We start from the raw sequence: 23,673 nt of genomic DNA, 5'->3' as shown, positions 1-23,673 counted from the left end.
TAAATATATCTTTATATAATTTAAAGTAGTTATATCTTATTAGTTATTTCTAATCTAGAGATTATACAATCTTAAATATCCTATAGATAGGATATAGTTATAATATTATATAATTAAGTATATAAATAGCGATAATTTTAAATAATTTTATATTAAAACCTTATTAAGTATGCGCGTACGGTGTTAAAGTTTATCTAGTGTAAGATTTTGTAACGTGGCGTATTTCCATACTCCCGGAGCTTTTGGCAACACTAGCCGAGCTATATGCTCGTAAAATTTTGGTAAGGTGCGATGCGAATTTTTTAGCTTGGCGAATTTTTACCGATATTTCGTAAACGACTATAGGTGGGGGCGGCGCCGAGATTTCACCAAAGATAATTAACCTTCGACTTCTAAAGAAATATCCGACCATCACACCTTTCCGCTAGTACATGCCCGTAGCTTCACACTCGATTTTAGCACTTAAAGTCAGGCAATCAACGTTGAGAGTGTATCATACTACTCTAAAGTTGACTGCAGCAAATTTATTCTAAACGCCAGTTTTACGTCAATACTGTATCATTCTGTATATATCTGAAGGGGTTGGAAGTTTTATATCTGGATAAATCGCGTGTAGCCGAAGGAAAGACTTCCATGCTCAGAGTATAGGGCATTGTGGGCCTACATATACCAGTTCGCTAGCAGATGCACACCTTTCGGCGGCCTTGGAGGACTCTTACAGCGCCTACTTTATTTAGATGATCTAATTAGGATGAATAGTTATGGCATGGAAGGTATTGCATGGCTTCGGATACTTGAGATGATTATACCAGTGCGGAGTGGAATGGCTTTCTATCAATTCTAGTACATTTCTACTCTAGTAGTTGTCCGTCATACTAGTGTCTGGGATACTGTAGAGATTGTGTCCTAGTATGGCCCCCATCGCGCCGGTGCATGCAACGCGACCTTGCTGAATACCGAGCAGAGACGCCGTCGTTACCATCGCTCATGCCTAGATCCAGACTCCCGTCATAAGCCAGTTCCGCCTTTTCTCAGTCCTTCAACGTCCATTTCCTCAATCAACCCTACTATTGCTCATCCCAATCCAGATTGAACCTCCCCTCAGCATTCTTGTACTCTTTCAAACAAGTCAGCACTTCCTCCGCACTCAACGCCTCGACTAGAATGCCTGCATTGTTGGGAGCGATGAACCCCAAGCTGACAGCATTCTTCAACCATATTAACAGGCCATTCCAATACCCGTACACATTATACATCACTACCGGCATTCCGTGTATCCCGAGTTGGTTCCACGTCGTGATCTCCATCAGCTCTTCCAGTGTGCCGTACCCACCGCTCAGTGCCACAAACCCACCACCTGGCCCTCCGTCAATGACCTCCCTCGCCATGAGCTGCTTCCGTGTGTGCATGTCCTTGACAATGGTGGTGCGGCCGTAGATTTTCTCGTCGATGTCGGCGGAGTTTTGCTCGTAATTTACCAGTGCGGCCGGGATGATGCCATGGACGGCAGACGGTCCAGAAAGCGCCACAAGGGAGCGTGCCACTTCGCCCATCAACCCGGCGGTACCGCCGCCATAAACGAGCGAGATGTTGTTATCGTGGAATACTTGAGCTAGGGCGCGCGCAGCGGCCAGGTGGATTGGGGGGCTACCGGGGGAGGCGCCGCAGCTGGGCTAGATTAGTCTTTGCCTAGTGATTGAGACATTGGGATTGGGAGAGAATTGTGGGAGCACAAAAGTAGGAGAGCCATAAGACTCGACTTACAACACGCAGACTACGGGACCTTTCCTTGCAGAGGCTGCATTGTTGCTCGACGCGGTTCCCTCTATAGTTTGAGCAGTCATAGTGGCGGTGGAACAATGATTGAAAGTTGTGGGAACAGCAGTGGCCTCGGAGAAGGCAGCGAGTTTAAGAGTGATTTAATTGGGGGAGGCAGTCTTTTTATGCCTCAATCATGCGGCATTTGGTTAATTTTTACGTATAGCCTCGCCCACACCATCCAATAGGTTTATCCTTCTCTAGTTGCGTTATAGTACTCTTGTGGTCCTGGTCAAGGGGGCGCTTTCGCAGTTAGCGTTAGGCTTGCCTATTCGGGTTATCCAGAATATTTCGTGACAGGGTCTTGATCGCCTCCGTCGCGCTGTCATCCCCACCACCGTTTAATATACCACAAAGGTATATCGTTTGTCTGCCCACTATGCCAGAGGCACGACAGGAAGAGCAGCAGGGTGGCAGTGTAAGTTTCTTCGAAATCCGAAATCCCTCACATCCGCAAGGCCATTGTTGACCTCGGTTACAGATTCTTCGAACGGCCGTCCAGAGCATTGGCATCTTCCTCTTGATACAGTTCGTTACCAGGCAGCTCGCGGGTACTCCACAGAATTCCGATTCCGCAAAGGGAGCTGTTGTGCCAGGCTCAAACGTCCCTATCCCTGAGTATTCGTTGCGCCCACCGACACTCAATCCTGATGCCTCATATAACCCTATACCGCAAGCCGTTGCGCCCATGTGGCCTGTTGGTTCCGAGTTAGATATTTCTGTGTACATATCGCCATCGTTGATTATGCCATCGCTGAAGTCGCTTCCCAAGGAGTCGCTAGTCATTAATGAGAAGGCTTTCAAATTCGGCGATTGGAAAGAGAAGCGTGAGATTCACGCCGATTTCGCTGTCCCAAAGGAGGTTCAAAACAACGGTACTCTGTTTGCACATTTCTATGTTGGACAAACAGGCAGTGTCTTGGATCCTACTGCGCCCAATTACGATACCTCGAAAGCGTACCACTTCTTCCGCCCACTAACTCAGTACCTCCCGAAAAAGAAAGTTAAGAAGACACGTAACCTGCTGGCTGGTGCAAACGCCACGGAAGAAGTAGGCGACGACGCATCTGCTCCAAAGGTCATAGCATCGTACTACCATCCCAACTTCACCATTTCCCTCATCCCAGACTCCGGTGTCCAGAACTACCCCGCCCTCCACCCCGCCGTCCGCTCTTTCGTCCAGCTCGAGCAAACCGGCGTAAGAGATGCTTCTGGGCAAAATGGCTGGTACTACCCAATCCTGTATACCAACACCTTCTGGCAGTTGAAGAAGCATATGACCGAGTTGAACTCGACCGTCACCCGACTCCCACTCAACGTGAACATTAACAATCTCAACAACTGGAAGTTTTCCATATTATCCGCCATGGACGAAGGCCTCAAACAACAGGCACGTGCCGCCGCGTCCGGTCAATCCTCCCCAAGTGGCGGTGACGGCTCCGAGATGGAAATGTTCAAAGAGATCCTCATTGACAGCAACTCGTACCTCCTAGCTACAACTGCTGTAGTCAGCGTACTGCACATGGTCTTCGAAATGCTCGCCTTCAAGAATGACGTCTCGCACTGGCGCAAGAAGAAAGACAATGTGGGCACGAGTGTGCGCACCATCCTCGCAAACGTCTTCATGCAAAGCATCATTTTCCTCTACCTCATGGATAACAACGAGAACACGTCCTGGATGATCCTCTTTGGCCAAGGCATAGGCATCGCCATTGAAGCGTGGAAGATCACTAAAACTGTGAACGTGCGCGTCCGACCCACGGCGCCGGGCTCCCTCCTCCCGTACAGTGTCGTCTTCGAAGACAAGCACCAGCTGTCGGAGACGGAGAAGAAGACACAGGAATACGACCAGATCGCCTTTAAGTACCTATACATAGTCGCCATGCCGCTGCTACTCGCCTACTCCGTCTACTCACTGCTCTATGAGACCCACAAGTCGTGGTACAGCTTCATCATTACGACGCTCGTCGGCTCCGTCTACGCGTACGGCTTCCTGATGATGGTGCCATCGCTCTACATCAACTACCGGCTGAAATCCGTCGCGCACATACCCGCCCGCACCATGATGTACAAGTTCCTCAACACCTTCATCGACGACCTGTTCGCCTTCACCATCAAAATGCCCACCCTGCACCGCCTGGCCACGCTGCGCGACGACGTTATCTTCTTCGTCTACCTCTACCAGGCCTGGAAGTACAAGATCGACTACACGCGCATCAACGAGTTCGGCCAGGGTGGCGAGGGGGAGGAGGAGGTCGAGAAGAAGGTCGCTGCGAAGCCGCTGACCGCTCCCGCTGACGTGGACGTTGTGGCCAGCGCTGAGCCGGCTGTGGCGAAGACGACCGGCGTGGCGAAGAAGGATGAGGGTAGGAAGAGGAAGTAAGGCACTCTGCGGATGGAAAGGGGCAATAGACTTCAAGGCGCACTGGAAGTGGGTGGGTGGTCGGCAGTGCTTCGTTGATGGGCTTTGCTGTATTATTGTTTGGAAGGAGATGCTGATTGCTGTATAGCGATTGACGAATATACTTGCCTCCCTTCTGATGCATATCCCTATGATCCGATGTCTACCCGAGTAGAACACTGGACTTTTGCTGTCCTAGTTATGCCCTTGTGAAGAGCTTCTGGTGCCCAAGAAAAAATTACTCAGTACATTTGGTTCTAAAGTACTTCGGGAACTCGTCAAGAACCCACATAGCGGGGAGGGTGGTGATTAGACGAATAACTCTACGTGCACGCCTAAGAGCCTCTATAAACGGCAGATGCAACAATATCACAAGTCATTGTACATGCCTGATTAAAATGTTCCAAAATTAAAATACTTAAGCAATTTCCAAAGCCGGCTCAGGCCCAAATAGAAAAGCAAAAGAAGGCCGCAAATGTACAAGCATATTTACAGAGATGAGGAAATTTAAAGAAAGCAGTCACTCAACGCCGTCGAATGCAACTAGGCAAGAAAGAGTGCTCCAAAGGGTTCTCACGGAATGGCTGCCGCGGCAACCCTGGAGTTGAGCTCCAGAATATTTATTACTCGAGTAGTGAAATTCTCATTTTCTCTCACCAGGTAAATAAGACTAGGGCAAGACGGAAATTTCGATTAGATGACCACCTTTCCACGCAAACTATGCTAGAGACCACCACCCTATGTTTAATGAAATATATGGAAAGAATTCTGAAGGCCAGGTGCGAGCGTGGTACTCACGCTTATTGACGTGAATGTTGTGCAACTTTTGATAGTAAAAGACAGCCTAGTGAGAATACGAGCAGCAGATACTACGATGCGGATTACCTCCATCGTCCTCTTGAAGTATAAATCGTGTCGCCAGCCGTAAGGGCGGGAAGTAAATAAAAAGGTGCTACTAAAAGCCCGGCATACCAGAAAATTGGAAGCCAAACCCAGGAACAGGTGGTGGCACGCCAATGGCAGCTTCTGGTCGGGGCGAGACATGTCGTGGCTCTGGTCGATCGGGTTTGCGGTATCGCGGAGCGTTCGGATCGAAGCCGCCGCGTGGGCCGTGGTTGGCTCCTCCGCGTCGGCCACCCGCGTCTGGTACTATGCGACGGCTGATAGCTACAAACCGTTAGCAAGAGCGATACGCAAACGAGATATGGGGGACTAGCCTTTCGATGAAACTCCAGCACCGATTTCGATGTCAGGTTCTTCTATGACCATGCCACTCTCAATTGGCTGACCACCAGTACCACCATACTCAGCGGTTAGTACCCACTTGCGGTCAGCATCAGTCAATCGGTCGATGGGAATAACACTGATTCCGGTATTGTAGTCACTACAGTCGCGAGGTCCAAACCCAACGCCCCATCGGGTCTGTCGGAGTTAGCAGCTGGTTCGCTACACTCGGTTTAGTAATGCTTACCTGGCGTGCTTTGGCGGAAATATCGGGATCCTGTGACTTCTCCATACCTTCTTTGGCGGCTAGAGCATCATGTCGATTGACCATCTTGACAAAGGCATGTCGCTTTTCATGGTTCACAATGCAACTCTGCACCTTACCATACCGACTAAAAATGTTCCGTAGTTCAGTTTCTGTAGCCCTGTGATTCTGTTAATCTCTCCATTTCTATATTAAACGATTCGTACTTACGATGCGCCACCGACAAAAAGAGTCCTGCTGAGTACTCTAATACTACCCCTGGGAAGTGAATCATCAAACTCAATGAGTTTCGGCTGCATGTTATGAGCACCATTTACTGCCGGACTCTGCTGTCTTCGCTGTGCTGGAGGTATACTACGCTGCCGATATTCATTGCGGCGTCCCCTACCTCTTCCACGGGATCGCTCATGCTCCGTAGAACGGTTTCCATTATTACCTTCGACAGCCGTAGTAGGATCATAAACGCCATACGTTGGACTATCGCGACGATTGGGTGGACTTGTTCGTCGATTGGGAGGTGTTACACGACGTCGCTTATGATCTGGCGAACGGCTACGCTCACGATACCTCTCATTTTGATAGTCATTGTTTCCATTCTCACCACCAGGTCTCTGACCATGAGGCTGATTCGCCTGATAATTATCTGGCTTACGATCGTTTTGTGTAGCATTTTGGGAAGTACTAGAAGCTTGGACCTGAGTTTGAGTAGGCGAAGGAACAAGAGGAACAGCACCCGGTTGGGCAAGACCTAATGCAGCCATGATTTGCGCTGCTCGATCTGGAGGAACCAGTCCCTGTGCTATAGCCTGAAACAGTTGTATCAACATTTCATTGGCGCCCGGCGCGGCTGGTGCTGCCTGAGCTGCCGGAGGATTTAAAGGATTTGCATTCGGGGCATACTGAGGAGTAGGTGCTATGGTATGTCCATTTGTACCATAAGCAGGCGCGTTTACGGGCGCGGCATACGTAGGCATGGTTGCTACTTGGAGTGGCGCGGGAGCTACGTTCTGTGGGTATTGATACGAGGGATTCGCTACTAGTCTTGAGTTATCTTGAGCTGTGTAAGCGCTCGGCGCAACATTCGAAACATTTTGCTTTCCCATGTTTGCCAGTGCGGCTAGAATTGAACCTGCATCTGGCGAGGCTGAAACTGCAGGGGCTGCAGCCGGCTTCGGCTGTCCTTGAACCTGTGGTGCGGAGCTAAGTGATGCTACAATATTGTTTGGCGGACTGCCTGGAGTAAATGACCGCGTGTCTACCAAAAATTGAATTGAATCAGATCAAGTCTCATGTGTTTACGGTAACATTATTATCTGCAATGGGATTAGAGGTGCCTTACTTGTCTGGGGAGCGCTCAGTTTTTGCTTGAAGCTGGCAAGCTGCTGGAGAGGAAATGTTTGTCCTCGCTCCCAAATGTCAATCAGTTTCGAAACCTTCTCCTAAAATTTCAATCTATGTGTAAGTTGAGGGACTTTTATCAAAAATCAAGCGGCGCAAAAGTATTGTTCTGCCATTCTGCCTCACGGACAGTAGGAATCCAGCTGTAGTGGAATATGCAGTTGGTCGCTTGGCAATGCTACATAGAAGCGTACCTTTTGGTTCTCCGGGGCAGTTTGGATCAGTTCGTTCATCATCACTGGGAGCAATTCCGTCATTTTCTGAACGCCAGAAGCAAATGTGCCGTCAGCAGTAGCACTGCCAGGGGGTACTTGGCCAGCTTGACGGGCTTTCTCCACCCACTGTCGGGTTACAGAGTCTACAACATAGAGCACTCCTAGTTTATGTGTGGCCGGATTCTTCTTGAACTGTGTGAATATTTTCTGGATTATTATCGACTCGGACTAGGGCGAGAGTGGATGTTAGCACTCGACAAACATTAGGGACCTGGGAGAATAAAGGGACGGCCAAGCATACCTGAATGTTCTGGATGCAAAGCGTAGTGATAGACTCGATTTTCGTTTTGGTCACACCGGGGGGTTTTAGGGCCTGCAAAGACTGCAGCTGTGTTTCTAACTCTTCCATAGCAGACATGGCTACTTTACGATGCCCAGCTCAGTCCGGCACAAATGATACGAGTTCTGTTCAGCTCTACGGGGGACCACTTGCAGAATGGTTGAAGGTTGGAGGCAAACACGTCGGCCTGAGATGGCGCGAATACTACCAAGTCAATATCGAAAGCGGAAATGTCTAGGTGGTACGCTGTACGACTAGCAAGATGGCGTTGGTGGATAGAAGTGTCTAGCAGAGGAGAAGCGCAAGATGAAGTACTCAAGATGAGGAAACCTCGAGGCGCGTCACGTCTACAGCTCCTGGTGCAGTGAAAGGCCGTCGCAACGTAGTCAGGGTAGAGTGACTATCGGAGCGAGGCTGATAGAGTGAAGAAGAACAGTGTTGGGTTGGTGTTGTTGGAGTTCACTACTTAGGAGATCTTGTGTCGTAGTTTGAGGCGTTGTCTCCCTCGGCGCCGCAAGGGAAAAGGGAAAAGGCCAGCTGTAACGCCAAGCGGATCTGACTAAGCGGATTTCAAGTAAATTTCACTAAGCTCGCCTAAGATGACGGCGGATTCTGTTGAAAGCAACGCTGGCTTTTCCTGGTGGATAGCGATGCCAGGTGAGGAGATTAAAAGAGTGTGCAGCGCTGGGCAGCAAGACTAAAATTTCTCGCATACTCTGGCTAGGCAAATCTAAAAATATTATCTAATTGGCCGGCCCCGAGACAGGCCCAAAGCGTGCAGGGAGAGCCGCCGCGTTTCCCGATGTCCGATGCGCAGAATGCACTGCGGCTTCTCAACGAGATGACGCTTGTGGTCCAAGCTTAACATTTGGGCTTCCTTTTTTCATCCATCCTGTCCTTCCGCCGCTCCCACCTTAACCTAATCTCCTACACTGACTTCCCGTCATCAATTCCTCAGCCATGGCTACAGCTCTGCGATTCACCTCTTCTACCTTCCGCTCGTCATTGGGCACTTCCGCTGCTGCCCCGTGGAGGTCTGCATCTGTCTTCAATGGCCTGCGCAGCTACTCCACCGGCAAAACTCAAGTAAGATATCGATTCTCTCGCACTTTGCTACTCTTAAAATCCTAATGCAATCATTTCCAGTCGTTGAAAGAGACCTTTGCTGCGAAGCTCCCGGGCGAGATTGAAAAGATCAAGAAGCTGCGAAAGTAAGCCCATCATCAGCTACATTATCTGAAGCATTTATTAATTGTATTTCAACAGGGATTACGGCAGCAAGGTCATCGGCGAAGTTACCCTTGGCCAAGTCTATGGCGGTGCCCGCGGCATCAAGTCGCTTGTCTGGGAGGTTGGTTGCCGATGGCATGTGAACAACATTTTTTTCCTGATAAACTTACAATTGATAGGGATCCGTCTTGGACTCAGAGGAGGGCATCCGTTTCCGCGGAAAGACTGTGAGTAAATCTTACAATTGTTTAAATTTGACAAAATATTCATCTCCGGTAGATTCCTGAGTGCCAGCAAGTCCTCCCAAAAGCTCCCGGCGGTGAAGAGCCATTACCAGAAGGTGAGGAAACTCAAAATATACAGTTTAGCGAGTCTAATTATCTCAGGTCTTTTCTGGCTCCTCTTGACCGGGGAAGTCCCATCTGAGCAGCAAGTTCGCGACCTCTCTGCAGAATGGGCGGCCCGCTCCAACATCCCCAAGTTCATCGAAGAATTGATCGACCGCTGCCCCAATGACCTCCATCCAATGGCTCAATTCTCCCTTGCGGTCACCGCTCTCGAGCACGAGTCGTCTTTCGCCAAGGCATATGCTAAGGGCATGCACAAGTCGCAGTACTGGGAGCACACTTTTGAGGATTCCATGGACCTGATTGCCAAGCTCCCGACCATCGCCGCAAAAATCTACCGCAACGTTTACAAGGATGGCAAGGTTGCTTCAGTTCAAAAGGACAAGGACTACGGCTACAACTTGGCTAACCAACTTGGTTTTGCTGATAACAGCGACTTCGTTGAGCTGATGCGCCTCTACCTGACCATCCACTCTGATCATGAAGGTGGAAACGTTAGCGCTCACACAACTCACTTAGTTGGCAGTGCTCTGAGCTCGCCTTATCTTTCTTTAGCTGCTGGTCTTAACGGTCTTGCTGGTCCTCTCCACGGATTGTGAGCTTCAACATGGAAAATCATTTTCAATCTTTGCTAACGTTTTACAGGGCCAACCAGGAAGTGCTTAACTGGCTAACAAAGATGAAAAAGGCCGTTGGTAACGATTTGAGCGACCAGGCCATCACCGACTACCTCTGGTCTACCCTCAAGGCTGGACAAGTTGTTCCAGGTTATGGCCACGCCGTCCTGAGGAAGACTGACCCCCGTTACGTATCCCAGCGCGAATTCGCCCAGAAGAAGCTTCCGGACGACCCAATGTTCAAGTTGGTCAGCCAAGTCTACAAAATTGCCCCTGGTGTCCTCACGGAGCATGGCAAGGTAAGCTTTAGCCCCTTACACACCTTAACTATGTATCTGGGTTTGGCTAACGTACCCCGAGACCAAGAACCCATTTCCAAATATTGACGCCCATAGCGGAATTCTATTACAATATTATGGTTTGACTGAGCAGAACTATTACACCGTTCTTTTCGGAGTCTCGCGGGCACTCGGTGTACTTCCCCAGCTGATCATTGATCGTGCTGTGGGTGCACCAATCGAGCGGCCCAAGTCTTTCAGTACCGAGGCATATGCTAAACTGGTTGGTGCGTCGTTGTAAAATGATGGATGATCTAGGCGTGGGGTGGTGGCTGTGATTTAGGTAGCTGTGAAAGAGCACTAGACTAGGTAACTTCTGTGTATGATAGAATAGGGAATGTTTCGGGGAACCGGCAACGACTGCAGGGTATGACCTTTCTCCTTATGCCACTTTGGATTGGATACGATAGCCGCGTGTACCATTATTACCGTCGTTTAGCGGGTTCTGGGAAACTTCTACTCTCTTCACACCATGTATATGCCCTGTCTGGAATATAAAAAGGTTCTGATATTTATGAATCGACAGTGTTGCAGTTAAATGGTATTTTGCATGGCCATATAATATACGTCATATCTTAGACGGTTTGGAAAGAAGTCCGCAATTTATCAATAAGTCCCAACAACTATGTCAACATAATTCAATCTCCATTTCTACTCCGTAAATGGTCCTGAAGCACCTCGTAGTGCACGATAACAAGGACGTAATATATTTTCCAGTTGGCCTGAAGCACTCTATAATCCCTGTTATAAGGTAGAAAATATCCCTGAGTCCTAGTAAAGAGTCTAGGATTTGCACCAGTCAAGTCAGCGTGAAAATAGCTTCAGCTCTTTGTATATACGGAAATTAGAACAGTGAGAATGTCCTAAAGCACTCCTTGAGTGATCCTGAAACACTTCTAAAGTTATAAAACTACAAGAGAGGTTATCTTATTATAAGAGTATAAAAGGTACTTTAGCTCCTTTATAAAAGTATAATAAAATTTATAAAATAGGATTAGATATCTTCTTAAGCCATAATTAGAAGTATATTACCTTATCCCTTGACCCGTCAATTCGCGTCTAACGGTTATCGATAAGAACTAGCAAATCAATTGACCTGAATTTAACGCCCGCACTGAGGAATTATAAAGCTTTTGATTATATAGTAATTTAATATAGACGCCTAATTTTGGGAGTTAAGTCGCCCGATATAAGGTTACTAGCACTTCTTCCTGTTGAACCGTATTTTGTATTGTAGTAGGTAATTAATTGATGGAATCTATATAGACACACGCGTTGTTTAAAACTGGTGTTTGCGCACGGACCACTTACTCGTGGGACTGACGGGTCAAGGGATAATTGTCCTAAAATATTTTTAATTAAGTAGAAGCACGTGTATAAAGATGTAAAAAGTTCTTCTTAAAATTTAATACAAAGCATAAATAGGTTATCTAAACAGTAATAGAAACAACTTTCGCATAAGCATAAACAGACTTCCTAAGACTGGCTAAGGCGCTCCTCGACTAGAGTTCCCGAAGCATGACTCTGTACCTACTGAAGGTTTATTTATTGCTGCTCTCCATTACTCCAAACGGATGACGCCCTGAATATCGCCGGAAGCATTGATGGATCCATTAAATAGGATGTTCGGCCAATACGATATCCAAAATTAATTGATTCGAGAAGGATCAACGCGCCATGGAGATCCAGGACTCGTTCCTGGATCGTGTTTCGGTGGCCGAAAGGAACCAGAAAACGTGGCTGCAAGATGATCTGAGTGGCTTGCAGAGCCAAAGGGCAACGGAAGCGACGCATTCTCCGGAAGCGGTGAACAATTGGGCCAGACAAGGGCTAGAAATGGGGATTATGAGCTGACGGAGCGGGCTTGTTGAACTGTCGGCATGTCCGTGATGAGCCAGGCGAAATTTTTGGGGAGCCGCGGCGGCACAACAATCAGCCTCAACAAAGACTTACTCTGCTCGCCGAGAAATATTCGTGCTGTCAGAAAACGTTAATCGGCTTTACTTTTTGCTGGTGTGCTGACCAGACTTCCTGCTCACCGCTCGTATTTGCTCAGCTCCTTTTCATTTGAATTCGGTGCAGAATACGGAGTGCTTCGTTGTCGTGAGTTCCACGGTTGACATCTTTGTCACATTCACCGGCTCCCGAAAACGCCGCGGCGGAAGCTATAGTCTTGGCGGGATCATCTTCAAAGAAGCAAATCATCGACAGCCACTAGCTCAACCAACTCCCCCCAAAATCGACCGACCGAACGCTACGACCAACTTCGATAGCTGCGATAAAACCGCCACGTACCTGTTCCTGAATCTACAGCACACCTGTCCCACGTCGAACCTGCGAAGAAGCACCCCATTCCCTTGGTCAGGGCCCCTATCACACCGAGTCCTCCCAGATTATGTCCGCACCCACAGCGACCATGGCAGGCGTTGCCGCGCCCCCGAAGCTGGAGAAGAAGCCGGTAAAGTTCAGCAACTTGTTGCGTGAGTATACGCCCAGAGAGAGGTATTCGGATGGGTGAATTCAGGCTGACCGAGGCTTACGAGCACAGTCGGAGCCGGTTTGAATATGTTTGAGTAAGTGCTCTATCGCAGTGAATTGTAACACGACCGAGACAAAAGCTGACGGACTGCCATTTTAGAGTGACAACTCTGGGACAGGTATAGCTCCGCAATCGGTGAAATCATGAGCAGTGGGATGAAAGCGCTAACATGGGCTTAATACAATAGCCATTGGAAGTCGTGAAGACTACAATGGCTGCCAACAGAGCCGATGGCTTTGCTGGGGCTATCGCGAAGATTTGGAGTCGTGGTGGTGTCCTTGGGTGTGAGTTTGCCGATTGCCTTATCTGGATGACATCTTCGGAGATATCCCCGATCATGTAACTGATTTTCGTGATACAGTCTACCAAGGTCTCATCCCATGGGTAAGCCGATTTTGTTCATTTCTATCAGATTCCGGTCTACATTCAAAAAAATCCTCTACATCAAAATCAGAAAAGCCAAGTTCTCTGCGCAGAATTAACAAAAATATCTAGGCATGGATCGAAGCTTCGACCAAGGGCGCCGTGCTCCTCTTCGTTGCCTCCGAGGGCGAATACTATGCGCGATCATTCGGCGCCGCGCCCTTTGTAGCCGGCATAAGCGGCGGTATGGCGGGCGGTCTAGCACAAGCATACGCAACAATGGGCTTCTGTACATGCATGAAGACGGTGGAAATCACAAAGCACAAGGTCGCCGCCTCGGGCATGAAGCCGCCGGGGACCATGGAGACATTCATGAACATCTGGCGTACCGAGGGTATTCGCGGTATCAACAGGGGCGTCAACGCTGTCGCCGTCCGCCAGGTCACCAACTGGGGTTCCCGCTTCGGTCTTTCGCGTGTCGCCGAGACTGGCATCAGGAGAGTCACGGGCAAGGAGGGCGGAGAGAAGCTCGGCGTTATGGAGAAGGTGCTTGCCAGCGCACTCGGTGGTGGGTTGAGCGCGTGGAATCAGCCCATCGAGGTCATCCGTGTCGAGATGCAGAGCAAAACGGAAGACCCCAACCGGCCTAAGAATTTGACGGTTGGCAAGACCTTCCGCTATATCTACAAGACCAACGGTCTGAAGGGATTGTATCGTGGCGTTACTCCTAGAATTGGGTTGGGCGTTTGGCAAACTGTTTGCATGGTTGCTTTGGGAGACATGTAAGTTTCACGATACCCCTCAACCCCTCCCTCCTACGCAGATGCTAACAACCCCACAGTGCCAAGGAAGCTGTTGAGAAGCTGACTGGCGAAACGGTTACGGCTAAGCACTAATCGGCGTTTGGGTAACTGAGTCTCTGATTTTTTATCGGGAGTGACTTATCTTGCGTTGTATTTTCTTTTCGATGTATGCTTGCTTTTTTCTTTGTGAGATTATACAGGCTGCTTGGCCATACCCAATACCCCGGGTATATCATGGTCGCTGATAGAACTGGGGCATGCATGGCCCGCATGATTGTTAGGGCGAGTTTGTCTTGATTGATTGTATCCTACATCAAATCTATGCTATGGAATAAGCAGTATTTGGGTCGTGCTGTTGATGTATAGAGATGGTAGAGCTGACGAGGTTTAGGGGATTAAAGGGATAATCCGAAGTAGTAAGGGAGAGCAAACCTTAGATGTTACTACATCTTCACCGGAAGGAACATCTCGCAGCGAATATCACATAATTGGGAAGCCTTGGCATATCACTACACCGCTCGGGTTAGCCCTTAGATATCGTTCTTCGCAGCAGACGCACCTCTTACAAGGCTTGACAGGATCACGATCCCGGAGACCACTATCAATCGGTCTCTTTTCTCTCAACCACCCGCAGAACAGGATGCGGATGATACCCACCACTGCAACACAAGGCTGAATATCATTGCCTTGCATTGCTAACTCCACTTATCATTATATGTAGATGATCCTCCTTCCTCTGCAAGTAGAATGGCCAGCAAGTTCAAAGCATTATCACGGCATTATAGCATATCGTAAATCTTAGCGGTTCCTCTTGCTTTACAAGTGCAGAGTCCTTGAATAATAAGATATAGACGTCTCCCCAGCTAGTAATAACGCTTGGGGATACAACGATTAGGTTGGCGCTATGCTGCCTACGCATCGTAGATGTGACATTGTGGTTCAGTCACAGACTATCACCACCCTAGTCAGTTCCACGTTGACCCCCTATCTTTGCTTGTCGTGTTACCGCGGTATTGGTGGAGGTAAAAGACGTTCTCTTGCCTATGCCATACGGGGTGCAGAGGCCTCCTTTGAACCACACAAGGACATACTGTAGAGCTTCACCGTGCCGGGTTCACAACCATGTACGAGCAGTTCGTCTCATCCCGGTGATGACTGTCTTGGGTCGTTTCACGCCTACAGGCTTCTGTTTCGCCATCTCCTTCGACATGCGACCANGCTCGGCGTCCAGATCTTGTGGTGCCCATCTAACCAGTCCAATGTCCGGCAGGGAGATTTCGCGACTTCATGCCACAATAAATTGATGCGCCTTCGCTTCTGAGTTTCTCCGGCTACCGAAAGCGTCAATTCAACATTACTCCGAAAGCTCCATTTGCACATCTAACCCTACTTATCTAGCCCACTCCCGACTTCCCACAAACAATATATATACAAAAATGCGCCTGCCAGAAGCCCTCCCACTTCTCTTTGGTGCCCTTACATCCGCGGCCCGCCTCACTCTCACCATCCCCTCAACTCACCTTCTTCAAAACCCGTCGCTCCTTCCACCTACAACCCACGCAACGTTACAATCCTCCGGCGCACCTTACTCAGCTCCACTTTCCCGCGCTAACACCTTCATCTTCTCGAACTTGACCGCCGGCAGCTATCTTGCAACCGTGCACTGCCGGGACTTCGCATTTGAGCCATTACGGGTAGACGTAACTGTCGGAGGAGACGGGAAGGGAGGCTTGCAGGAAAAAGTAGCGGTATGGCAAACCTTCTTAGGGAACGAGTGGGACAATAAAGGAGAGAAGAGAGGGGGGGGGCCAAGTGGGGTGGTGGCGGAGGTGCGGCCGATTGGGGTCAAGGAATACTACGAGGTCAGGGGAGGATGTGAGTATATCCCCATTCTAGACGTGGTCGTTGGGGTATATTTGAAGGAAGGCTAATACGGTGTTATAGTTTCGCCGCTGTCATTCTTGAAGAATCCGATGATTCTTATGGCGCTCTTCTCGCTGGTGTTGATTGTGGGGATGCCCTATTTGATGGAGAATAGTAAGTTGGAGTTCCACGCCCTATCAGAGAAGATCCGTAGCAGCATGCTGATATCCGTGAGCAGTGGACCCCGAGACCCGCGCGGAATTCGAGGAGATGCAGAAGAAGAGCCCTCTCAACTCCGCTGCAAATCCCGCTACGCAGATTCAGAACTTCGACTTTGCGTCGTGGATGGCAGGTAAGACCTCTTCGGGAGAGGAAAGCTCAAGCCAAGGCCAGGGTCAAGGTGGTCAGGCAAAGAGAAGAGGGTGAAGACATGGGATAAGCATAAGTCGTATACTAAAAGTATGTAATTGAATGTGCAGGAAGACCAGTTCTCGAAACTGCCGGTTAAGAAACTAGGCATTGGACTGTAATACCTTCATAATAGCCTTCGTGGTGCATATGAAAGGCTCTCTGATTGCTATCACCAGAGCACCATGTACTGAGTGAGGTTGTCAACAATTATGCATACAACGCAATACATGTAAGTCTATCCTAGACTCACACAGCATGCAGAATACTCCTATCCCTCTAACGAAATAATTATTATAAAATTCCTCCAGAAGACCAGTCAACATCTGAAGATTGCAAATAACCCTTCGTAAATCAGGCCCTGCACGCCGAAATACCTGCCAATGGACTTGTAAGCCTTTCGAGATGTCTGGGCCCACATCTTCATGCAATGACCATGTCCGCAATAATTGTGACGGCAACTATAATCCTTCCAATACCCGACTCCGGGCTGCAACTCCTTTAGGTGGAACACTTGGGTGTCCTTTGGCAAACCCACTCCCAGTTTCGTCCTTTGCGATTCGGACAACCGATGAGTCAGGCAGGATTCATTGCAAATTTCGTCGTACCCCATATAAGTTATGCTATCACACTCGGCCGCGTGAACATGCCTGTTAAACGGTCCTTGATAAACCTGGTTATTTTTTCGGGCTTCGTCCTTCACCCGCCATTCTAATTCTCCGCTCCGGCAGAAGTTGACCTCGTATAGGTCATCGATATTATTAAGGTTCATTTTGCAATTGCAGAGGTAGTCATAGTGTGCAGACCATTACATTTTTGGAAGTTTTTGGCAGCCTCTCGAAATTCTGGTTAATGTGGCACATGAGGCAGTTATGTTGCTCACTTGGTAATTACGTTCAGTATGTGGTTGAGTTGCCAAGAGCATGCGCACTTGATCTACTAGCCGTTGCTTGTAGATGAGTGTTGGTGAGGATGTTTTTATTTCAAGTTCATTGATTATGTGCTTGTGCTTGCTCGAAAGACTAGTTGACAGTGAGATATTCTGAAGCTAGATGTGGAGATTGATGTATGAAAGAATTAGCAGATATTTCTGAGATCTAGGAGCTCCACATACATAGTCACAACGGTGAATCAGTCTAATTGACAGCAAGGAGCCGAGGATCACTTAGCGTGGGTGTACTCCACCTCACTTCAAAAACTGGAACCTTCCTGCTTTATTTACAGAACATCTTTCTGAGTTTAAATGATCGTTCAATACAACCACCACATAATGTTAGGCTAACTGAGCAGTAAAAGTAGGATAACTCGAGAAGGCGAGTACAGACCCTTTAATTGCAGCTAGTTAAAGTTACATATGTGTAGGGTCCCGGGCGTCTTTTGAGGGCCCTCGGAGGCCTATACTAGCAGCAACTAAACGAGTTACCCCTCACACTACTCTCTCCTAGAACAAACATGATGCACCTGGGTCTGCTATTGTGGCCAGCTTCACTCACCTTCACCAAGTGATTTGGCACTCCCGAACACCGCACACATCACCCACGCGTAGTTTGGTAAATATCTCAAGAACTCTGCTTCCACGTTTGTACAATGTGAGCGCCTAAAATCTAGCCTAAAGTATGCAAATACAATCAGTCTTCCACAACTAGCTACAACTCCCTGCAACCCGTGCCTTACACCACCGAAAACCCGCCGTTCTCCCCAGCCTCCCTCTTCGCAATATCCTCCACATTTATCGTCGTCCCATTCTTCATGCTCACCTCCAACTCCTTCCTCGTAACCTTACACTTCGCACTATACTTACAATACCTCTTATCATCCCGCCAGAACGTATCCTGGGTGCAGGTCGAGCCGACGAGCTCCAAAAACAGCACGCATAGCACCAGCCCCGTGGTCGTGGCGATCAGGTGCAGCGAGTTGAGGCCCTCGGCGAGCGGGAGGCAGATGATGACGATAGCGACGCAGAAGCGAAAGACGAGGCGTTTCCACTTCAGCAGGCGCTGGTTCGGGATCGCCTTGTAGACGTGCGTCAGCGAGATGACGCCCATGATGGCGAGCGCGATGCCCAGCCCACCGCAGTAGAACCAGCGCTGGCCCCGGCTGATGTCGGGCGTTGAGCGCGCGGCATAGGTCTCGTAGAGCGTTTCCGGGTCCGAGTTGGCGCAGTCGTGTGCGAGGACGAGCTTGGAGAGAGAGGCCGCGGAGAGGACGAACGACATGATGAAGGGGAGGTGGATTGACATCCAGATTATGGCTATGTGTACTTGTTAGAGGAAGGCGGTGATGGCGTATGGGGGTTTTTAGCATGGAAAATGCTAACAACTGAGTGTTAGAGAGTGGATCAACTTACCTGAGAAGATGTGCCTGCGAATAGCGTGCGTGTGAAGGTTGAATGAGTCGATCTCAAAGTACAGCCAATTGAATGCAAAAGCCTGCACTAGGCCCAAGACTGCCTTGCCAAAGTATGCATTGATGCCGAAGGCAGCCTTATTCTCGTATAAAAGAGCAACGACTGAGTAACCAAACACAAGCGTAACAAAAGCTCCAGTTCTTTCGATCTTGTGCTCGATGTTTGCTCCTGGAAAGAACTCGAACCATTTCTTCGCCCAGTTTTGCATCCGCGGAGCCATCCAGATACCCGCCCTTTGCCAACACACAAGAAACATGCTTCCGAACATATCCAAGAATATGCCGACCCATACGAGTGCTTGTCGGCGTGGCTCCTCGACGTAGATACTGGCGATCCAAAAACCAGCGGGTATTGCGGTCATGATAGAACTTCCTATCATGGAGCCCCGCACCATTGGAATAATCCATCCATACCAAGCATAGGTGGTAGCTATGAATAACCGACCGGCAAGGTAGAATCCAACAAGCGGAGTCCACGTTTCGGACCACGAATCAGCCATGTTGGTAGTGAAGCCTAGTAGACAGGTGAGGATGAAGAGAACCGTACAACGCCTCAGGATATCATCGGTATCAAACCAACTAATGAGCACAGAAATGTCATTCCAGAACTTCCACCCCATAATGAAGTTGATGGTAAAGCGGAGAAGTGCCTGCCCGGTAGCTATTTCTGCCGCGTTGTCCCCAGAGATGGCGATGATGCCGACGTACAACAGGTCAACGAATAGTTCATAGCTGGCCACCTCTTGGGCTTCTGATGCACGCCAGAGGAGTCCTTTGTGGAAATATTGCCGTACAATGGGCTTTTTGTAGAATTTCATTGTCACACCTCGTTGCTGTTCGGCTTCCCAACTGGCCTTATCAAAAGCGCTTGCATGGTCTCCTAGTACTGAATTGGCCGCCGACATCTCGGGACTATCTTTGGTGCCTTTCTAGGTATCAGAAATTGCGTAGTTTTTTTTTTAAAAAAAAGTTAATGAGATGTAACTGAAGAATACGAGGCACCAAAAAAAGGCTGAAAACACACTACAGAAAAAGCAAAGATATAGCTCATAGATTTTTCTTGGTTTCGTACTGTAGTAATTTGGAAATACTTACGCAAATGAGCACTATAACCGTACTTTGAAAAATTGGCATCCAACTGCACCGCGTGCTCAGATATCATGTGCAACTCTAGGGAAAGTTCATCTAATTGTCGAATGACGCGCTCGAATTCATCAACAAGATCGCCATGCTGCTCTTTCAGTTTTTTGTGAGTAGCCATGTGGTGCTCGTGGGTCTCCTTTAGAGCCTCGATCTGATGTGCGTTAGCTTTGAGGAATATTAACGAAGGTATCAAAGGCTCTTACGTGCTCCGGAGTACCGTGAATTACAAGGTCGAAATTGTCTTTCTCGATCGTCGATAGGGTTCTCCGCAGAGTTTCAACCTCATCAGGCGACCCTGCGATATGCACTTTTCGGCCATCAGGTCGAAAGAAGTGCCTTAACCTTTTACCAGTATGGTGTAGGTGGTGATGATGGTGAGAACCAGAAGTTGAGGTGTTGTCTCCAAACGTCTTCGGCGTTGAGGTCATTTTTTCTCTGAAGGCCAGGGGGCTCTCTGCTGCGCAGGTTGAAGATTGGCGGGACCGGACTCTTTGGTATACTTCAAGTCCATCGTGGGTGGAGTCGTGGCGCCTATCGAAGAAATGTGGCTTTAAGTTTCGTCTTGGCCCTTAGGCTGATTGGGCAACTCCAAAAGGGATGAGATGAATCAGCACGGTCAGCATCTACCAAGAACCTTGGTGTCTTCCAAACAACCGAGCGTGTTTTGAAAAGACAATGCGACACAATTCTGCTTGGATGTTTCTGAAAAGCTTCAGTGGCCGCAAAGACACTTCCTCAAACTTCCGCTGAGCCTAGCCGTGGCCTGGGGAGTGCTTTAAACCCGCTATCCAGAAATTTTCTTCGCGTCTCATGATTTTCTATTGATCGACACTGACTACTTCGGCAAGCCTTGCAGGCTGTACCAGACACGTCAGCATGAATTGCATTAGCGAATACAATACGGTATGCAGAAACAATTATGTATGCGAGTATTTATTACACAATTTGAGCAGTTCAGCTATTAAATTCAGCCCCATTTTGCATTTGGAGTCCGTTCCCGGATAACCATGATAACCCCTCATTGAACACCTCATAAAATTTTAGAATGTTGGACCATAAGAATCATCATATTGTCAATTGCAATTTTGAGTAGACAGAATACGGTGGTTTACGGTTCTTTTCGCTAGCCGTCACAATTGTTTCCGGTTCCCAGGTGTTGTTTCATCAGGGAAGCGGATAGCTCTTTGGTTTATAAGTGAAGGAAGGGAGGTGGACAACTGACTTTTCTCTTAGAAACTCTCAGGCCTGGGAGAATCCAAAGTGCTGTGGCTTTGGGAGTTTAGTGTCGTTTGAGACACAGTCACTAGAGTCCGAGTACCAGTTGGTGAATCTACAGGAGTCGGAGTTGTTGACCGCGACTCTGTACGCCCAATTCGAAAGTGTTTTGGAAGTGGGCCGACAATACCGCTGTTGGGTGTGACCGCTCCTGATTGATTACGAGATGGTGCTGCCAACGCATGCTCTCCCTCAGTAGCGTGTTCACGAATAATATGGAACGGTTCATACTCACCTCGTTGACTGACGGCGGCCGAGACTGTCCGAGGGAGGTAAAATCCAAGCTTCCACAATGGAATACTAAGACCATGAATGACCTATAGAGGTTAACAACTTGCAAAGAAGTCTGATTGCATCGTACTTACAATGCTACAGATAGCAAGAAACCAAACGACAATGTTCATCGCTTCCATGAGGGTCCGAGCATCTTCCCTCACCTCACCATCAACAGTTATGTTTCTTAAGAAGTCTAAACTGACGTAGAGATAGAAGATTGCGCTGACGCCGATGGGTCCGAAGAATCCAACAAAACCAGCCTGGCGAACGTCTTCAATTTGATGGATCTTTTTGTGCATGGCGAATATAATGGGAGGGCGGCGGAGCAAAAGAACCAATATACCAAGGAAAATCAATCGATAAAGTGGTATGATGTTGTTGTGCGCAAAGCTGTCCCATGGACAAATAGCTCCGAACCATATAAAGACGGCTACGTTGAGTAACATGTCTATTATGGGTTGGAACGAATCATCCAAAGTTTCGAGACGAAACCAATCGCTATAGTCAATAGTTAGCGACAACATACGCGTCTATGTGTACTAAAAATTCATAGGACATACTCCCAAGTGAAGGTGTTGCCTGCGATAAAACAGGCGAGCACATCATCGCTCCCAATCATGCCAACGGTACCGACAATAAACAACTACATAATTTATAGTGTTAGTGAATTATGTCAATAGAAGGAAATTGGGTAGACATACGCCAAGAGTGATGGCGAAAACAAGGAAACTCTCCCTATCCACATATTTGCGTACCACGGCCCAGTGGAGTAGTTCTTTGGCAATCCAGCCTACGGCCGCACCGTACAAGACGCTTAGCAGAATGGTGTAGCCCCAAGTCTCGCCAAGCCACAAGCCAATGGCACTGCGAGTACTGTTGGTCTGCCCGAGTCCGCCATACCCTCTCTGCTGGATCAAGTAGAGGGGCAAAAAGAGGAACGGATATCCGAGACCATCATTCGCCCCAGACTCTGCAATAATGATCTTTTGCAGCTCCTTTGGGATGTTCCTGTCGGCGAATCTACCTTTGACAATGGAGTTGGAGAGTATAGGATCTGTGGGCGTTACGCAAGCTCCGACTGCAAGAGCATGCAGAAAGCTTAGGTGTGGGACAAATACATACACTAGAAGGCTTGTGCAGATCCACATTACAGTCATTCCTGGCCCCAATAAAAGAGCCAAGCTTTTCCATTCTTTCTTCAAGTATTTGCTTGGTAGTTGGACACCGGCCAGAACTAATTGGACGCCAAGAACAAGCCTTGTAAAGTACAAAGAAATGGTCTCAAGTGTTTCCGTATTCCCAAGAGCGTACTCCTCTGGCCTGATGAGATTTGTAGCATGCGGGGAAAATATAAGGCCAGCTATCAAAGATATAACTATAGTACGTTAGTCAGAAGCGGTCCAGACAACGGGAAGATTGACTGACGTGATTCTGAAAGGTAGAACTCCTCTTTGAAGAGATAGGACACCAAACCAAACAAAGTGATGAAACCACCTAGAGTGGCGCAGACAATATTGAAATTGACCACAGCTAGGGTAGGCATCTTGTCAAGGGTAGGCGGTACCACCTGCTGTAGGTAGTATAGATGTATCCGAGAATCCTGCGGCAGTAGCTTATGCGTCGCGCCTACGACGGGTCTTTATTGTTAGGGAATTCCGGTGGCCCTTCTTCCAGTGACGTAATGAGCTGTTAGAAGAGAAGGCAAGATATGCAGATGTGTTATTGAACCATAGGGAATGGAACCATGAGAAAACTTCAGGACTGAGTGAGACGCCAGCTTGGATTGTACAAGATACGGATATTTTTCTGTTAAGCTCAGAGCCTCGAAGATTGAGGTAATTTCACAGCTAAGGTGTCAATCTCAGGAAAGCGAAGGCCTTGTTTATCTTGGAGGGGCGGAAATTTATCTCATAAATCTTGAATCGCTGGTACGTGCACTACACGCACGTGTATACTGCTCCTTATCACTAATGGATTCTCTACCGAGGTCTAGGGGCTTATAGTCCTAGCTTTAGTAGTAATAAAAGTTTTAAAATCTTTACTTTACTACTAAAATTTACATACTTTTCTAAGTCTAATTATATTTAAATTATTATAAGCTAAAAGCATTTTATTTTCTCTATTACCTTTATATAATAGTAATAATATAGTTTTATTTTAAAATATATAAAGATATATTCTAAATTTAAATTTAAATTCTATAGTATATATTTATAAAAATATAATTATTTTTTAAAAATCCATTATATTAAATATAAGTCTATAATATTATATACTCTCTATTTAAATCGGTTTAGATTATTCCTATTTAGTTTAAAATGTTACTATTCTTACTACTTATAATACTACTTACCTACTTTTAAATTAATTAATTAGATTAGGTAGAGATTTAAAGGTACTACGC

At 47.8% G+C, this 23,673-nt stretch overlaps 8 protein-coding genes across 8 annotated transcripts; 4 read left to right on the top strand and 4 right to left on the bottom strand.

Moving 5' to 3' along the window:
- Nucleotides 1-787: 787 nt before the first annotated feature.
- K441DRAFT_616369 (uncharacterized protein) lies at nt 788-2,013 on the bottom strand. The gene is made up of 2 exons (XM_067645741.1): nt 1,765-2,013; nt 788-1,668 (listed from the first exon to the last, which is right to left on the bottom strand). Exons 1-2 carry the CDS (start codon nt 1,842-1,844, stop codon nt 1,068-1,070), a joined length of 681 nt encoding a protein of 226 aa, XP_067500703.1. The 5' UTR covers nt 1,845-2,013; the 3' UTR covers nt 788-1,067.
- Nucleotides 2,014-2,197: 184 nt separating this feature from the next.
- Nucleotides 2,198-4,201, top strand: K441DRAFT_679707 (CLPTM1 domain protein; the record flags this gene model as incomplete). The annotated part of the gene is made up of 2 exons (XM_067651297.1): nt 2,198-2,236; nt 2,300-4,201. The coding sequence occupies 2 exons, from the start codon at nt 2,198-2,200 to the stop codon at nt 4,199-4,201; spliced, it is 1,941 nt and encodes a 646-aa protein (XP_067500702.1).
- Nucleotides 4,202-5,174: 973 nt separating this feature from the next.
- Nucleotides 5,175-7,739, bottom strand: K441DRAFT_575796 (uncharacterized protein; the record flags this gene model as incomplete). Its single annotated transcript, XM_067644183.1, has 8 exons — nt 5,175-5,379; nt 5,433-5,641; nt 5,691-5,868; nt 5,919-6,570; nt 6,643-6,963; nt 7,048-7,147; nt 7,301-7,549; nt 7,623-7,739. 8 exons carry the CDS (start codon nt 7,737-7,739, stop codon nt 5,175-5,177), a joined length of 2,031 nt encoding a protein of 676 aa, XP_067500701.1.
- An 882-nt stretch (nt 7,740-8,621) lies between these two features.
- Nucleotides 8,622-10,434, top strand: K441DRAFT_575776 (citrate synthase; the record flags this gene model as incomplete). The annotated part of the gene is made up of 8 exons (XM_067644182.1): nt 8,622-8,747; nt 8,808-8,872; nt 8,928-9,012; nt 9,071-9,118; nt 9,171-9,231; nt 9,278-9,833; nt 9,884-10,154; nt 10,216-10,434. 8 exons carry the CDS (start codon nt 8,622-8,624, stop codon nt 10,432-10,434), a joined length of 1,431 nt encoding a protein of 476 aa, XP_067500700.1.
- A 2,175-nt stretch (nt 10,435-12,609) lies between these two features.
- On the top strand, nt 12,610-13,991 carry K441DRAFT_575414 (mitochondrial carrier; the record flags this gene model as incomplete). Its single annotated transcript, XM_067644163.1, has 7 exons — nt 12,610-12,673; nt 12,742-12,766; nt 12,832-12,850; nt 12,920-13,016; nt 13,094-13,116; nt 13,228-13,877; nt 13,937-13,991. 7 exons carry the CDS (start codon nt 12,610-12,612, stop codon nt 13,989-13,991), a joined length of 933 nt encoding a protein of 310 aa, XP_067500699.1.
- Nucleotides 13,992-15,133: 1,142 nt separating this feature from the next.
- Nucleotides 15,134-16,317, top strand: K441DRAFT_616357 (uncharacterized protein). Its single transcript, XM_067645740.1, has 3 exons — nt 15,134-15,773; nt 15,843-15,935; nt 16,000-16,317. Exons 1-3 carry the CDS (start codon nt 15,335-15,337, stop codon nt 16,185-16,187), a joined length of 720 nt encoding a protein of 239 aa, XP_067500698.1. The 5' UTR covers nt 15,134-15,334; the 3' UTR covers nt 16,188-16,317.
- A 1,458-nt stretch (nt 16,318-17,775) lies between these two features.
- Nucleotides 17,776-20,453, bottom strand: K441DRAFT_664828 (uncharacterized protein). The gene is made up of 4 exons (XM_067649412.1): nt 19,922-20,453; nt 19,671-19,869; nt 18,517-19,500; nt 17,776-18,420 (listed from the first exon to the last, which is right to left on the bottom strand). Exons 1-4 carry the CDS (start codon nt 20,144-20,146, stop codon nt 17,840-17,842), a joined length of 1,989 nt encoding a protein of 662 aa, XP_067500697.1. The 5' UTR covers nt 20,147-20,453; the 3' UTR covers nt 17,776-17,839.
- Nucleotides 20,454-20,618: 165 nt separating this feature from the next.
- Nucleotides 20,619-23,152, bottom strand: K441DRAFT_641697 (Na/H antiporter). Its single transcript, XM_067646663.1, has 6 exons — nt 22,695-23,152; nt 21,971-22,644; nt 21,830-21,912; nt 21,359-21,767; nt 21,229-21,310; nt 20,619-21,167 (listed from the first exon to the last, which is right to left on the bottom strand). Exons 1-6 carry the CDS (start codon nt 22,810-22,812, stop codon nt 21,049-21,051), a joined length of 1,485 nt encoding a protein of 494 aa, XP_067500696.1. The 5' UTR covers nt 22,813-23,152; the 3' UTR covers nt 20,619-21,048.
- Nucleotides 23,153-23,673: the final 521 nt, after the last annotated feature.

The sequence above is a fragment of the Cenococcum geophilum genome, assembly GCF_001692895.1.
Source record: "Cenococcum geophilum 1.58 unplaced genomic scaffold K441scaffold_40, whole genome shotgun sequence".
Lineage (NCBI taxonomy): Eukaryota > Fungi > Ascomycota > Dothideomycetes > Gloniales > Gloniaceae > Cenococcum > Cenococcum geophilum.
This window is presented reverse-complemented; position numbering and strand designations above follow the sequence as displayed.

Excerpts from the sequence above, each read along its gene's own strand:
- K441DRAFT_616369 (XM_067645741.1), bottom strand. The coding sequence starts at position 1,844 with ATGACTGCTCAAACTATAGAGGGAACCGCGTCGAGCAACAATGCAGCC. Across the intron at positions 1,669-1,764 it reads GGTCCCGTAGTCTGCGTGTT|CTGCGGCGCCTCCCCCGGTA; the intron begins GTAAGTCGAGTC and ends AATCTAGCCCAG.
- K441DRAFT_616357 (XM_067645740.1), top strand. The coding sequence starts at position 15,335 with ATGCGCCTGCCAGAAGCCCTCCCACTTCTCTTTGGTGCCCTTACATCC. Across the intron at positions 15,774-15,842 it reads CTACGAGGTCAGGGGAGGAT|TTTCGCCGCTGTCATTCTTG; the intron begins GTGAGTATATCC and ends ACGGTGTTATAG. Across the intron at positions 15,936-15,999 it reads GCCCTATTTGATGGAGAATA|TGGACCCCGAGACCCGCGCG; the intron begins GTAAGTTGGAGT and ends ATCCGTGAGCAG.
- K441DRAFT_664828 (XM_067649412.1), bottom strand. The coding sequence starts at position 20,146 with ATGACCTCAACGCCGAAGACGTTTGGAGACAACACCTCAACTTCTGGT. Across the intron at positions 19,870-19,921 it reads TTCACGGTACTCCGGAGCAC|ATCGAGGCTCTAAAGGAGAC; the intron begins GTAAGAGCCTTT and ends AACGCACATCAG. Across the intron at positions 18,421-18,516 it reads TCGCAGGCACATCTTCTCAG|CCATAATCTGGATGTCAATC; the intron begins GTAAGTTGATCC and ends AAGTACACATAG.
- K441DRAFT_641697 (XM_067646663.1), bottom strand. The coding sequence starts at position 22,812 with ATGCCTACCCTAGCTGTGGTCAATTTCAATATTGTCTGCGCCACTCTA. Across the intron at positions 21,768-21,829 it reads GGCAACACCTTCACTTGGGA|CGATTGGTTTCGTCTCGAAA; the intron begins GTATGTCCTATG and ends TATTGACTATAG. Across the intron at positions 21,311-21,358 it reads TTCTTGCTATCTGTAGCATT|GTCATTCATGGTCTTAGTAT; the intron begins GTAAGTACGATG and ends TAACCTCTATAG.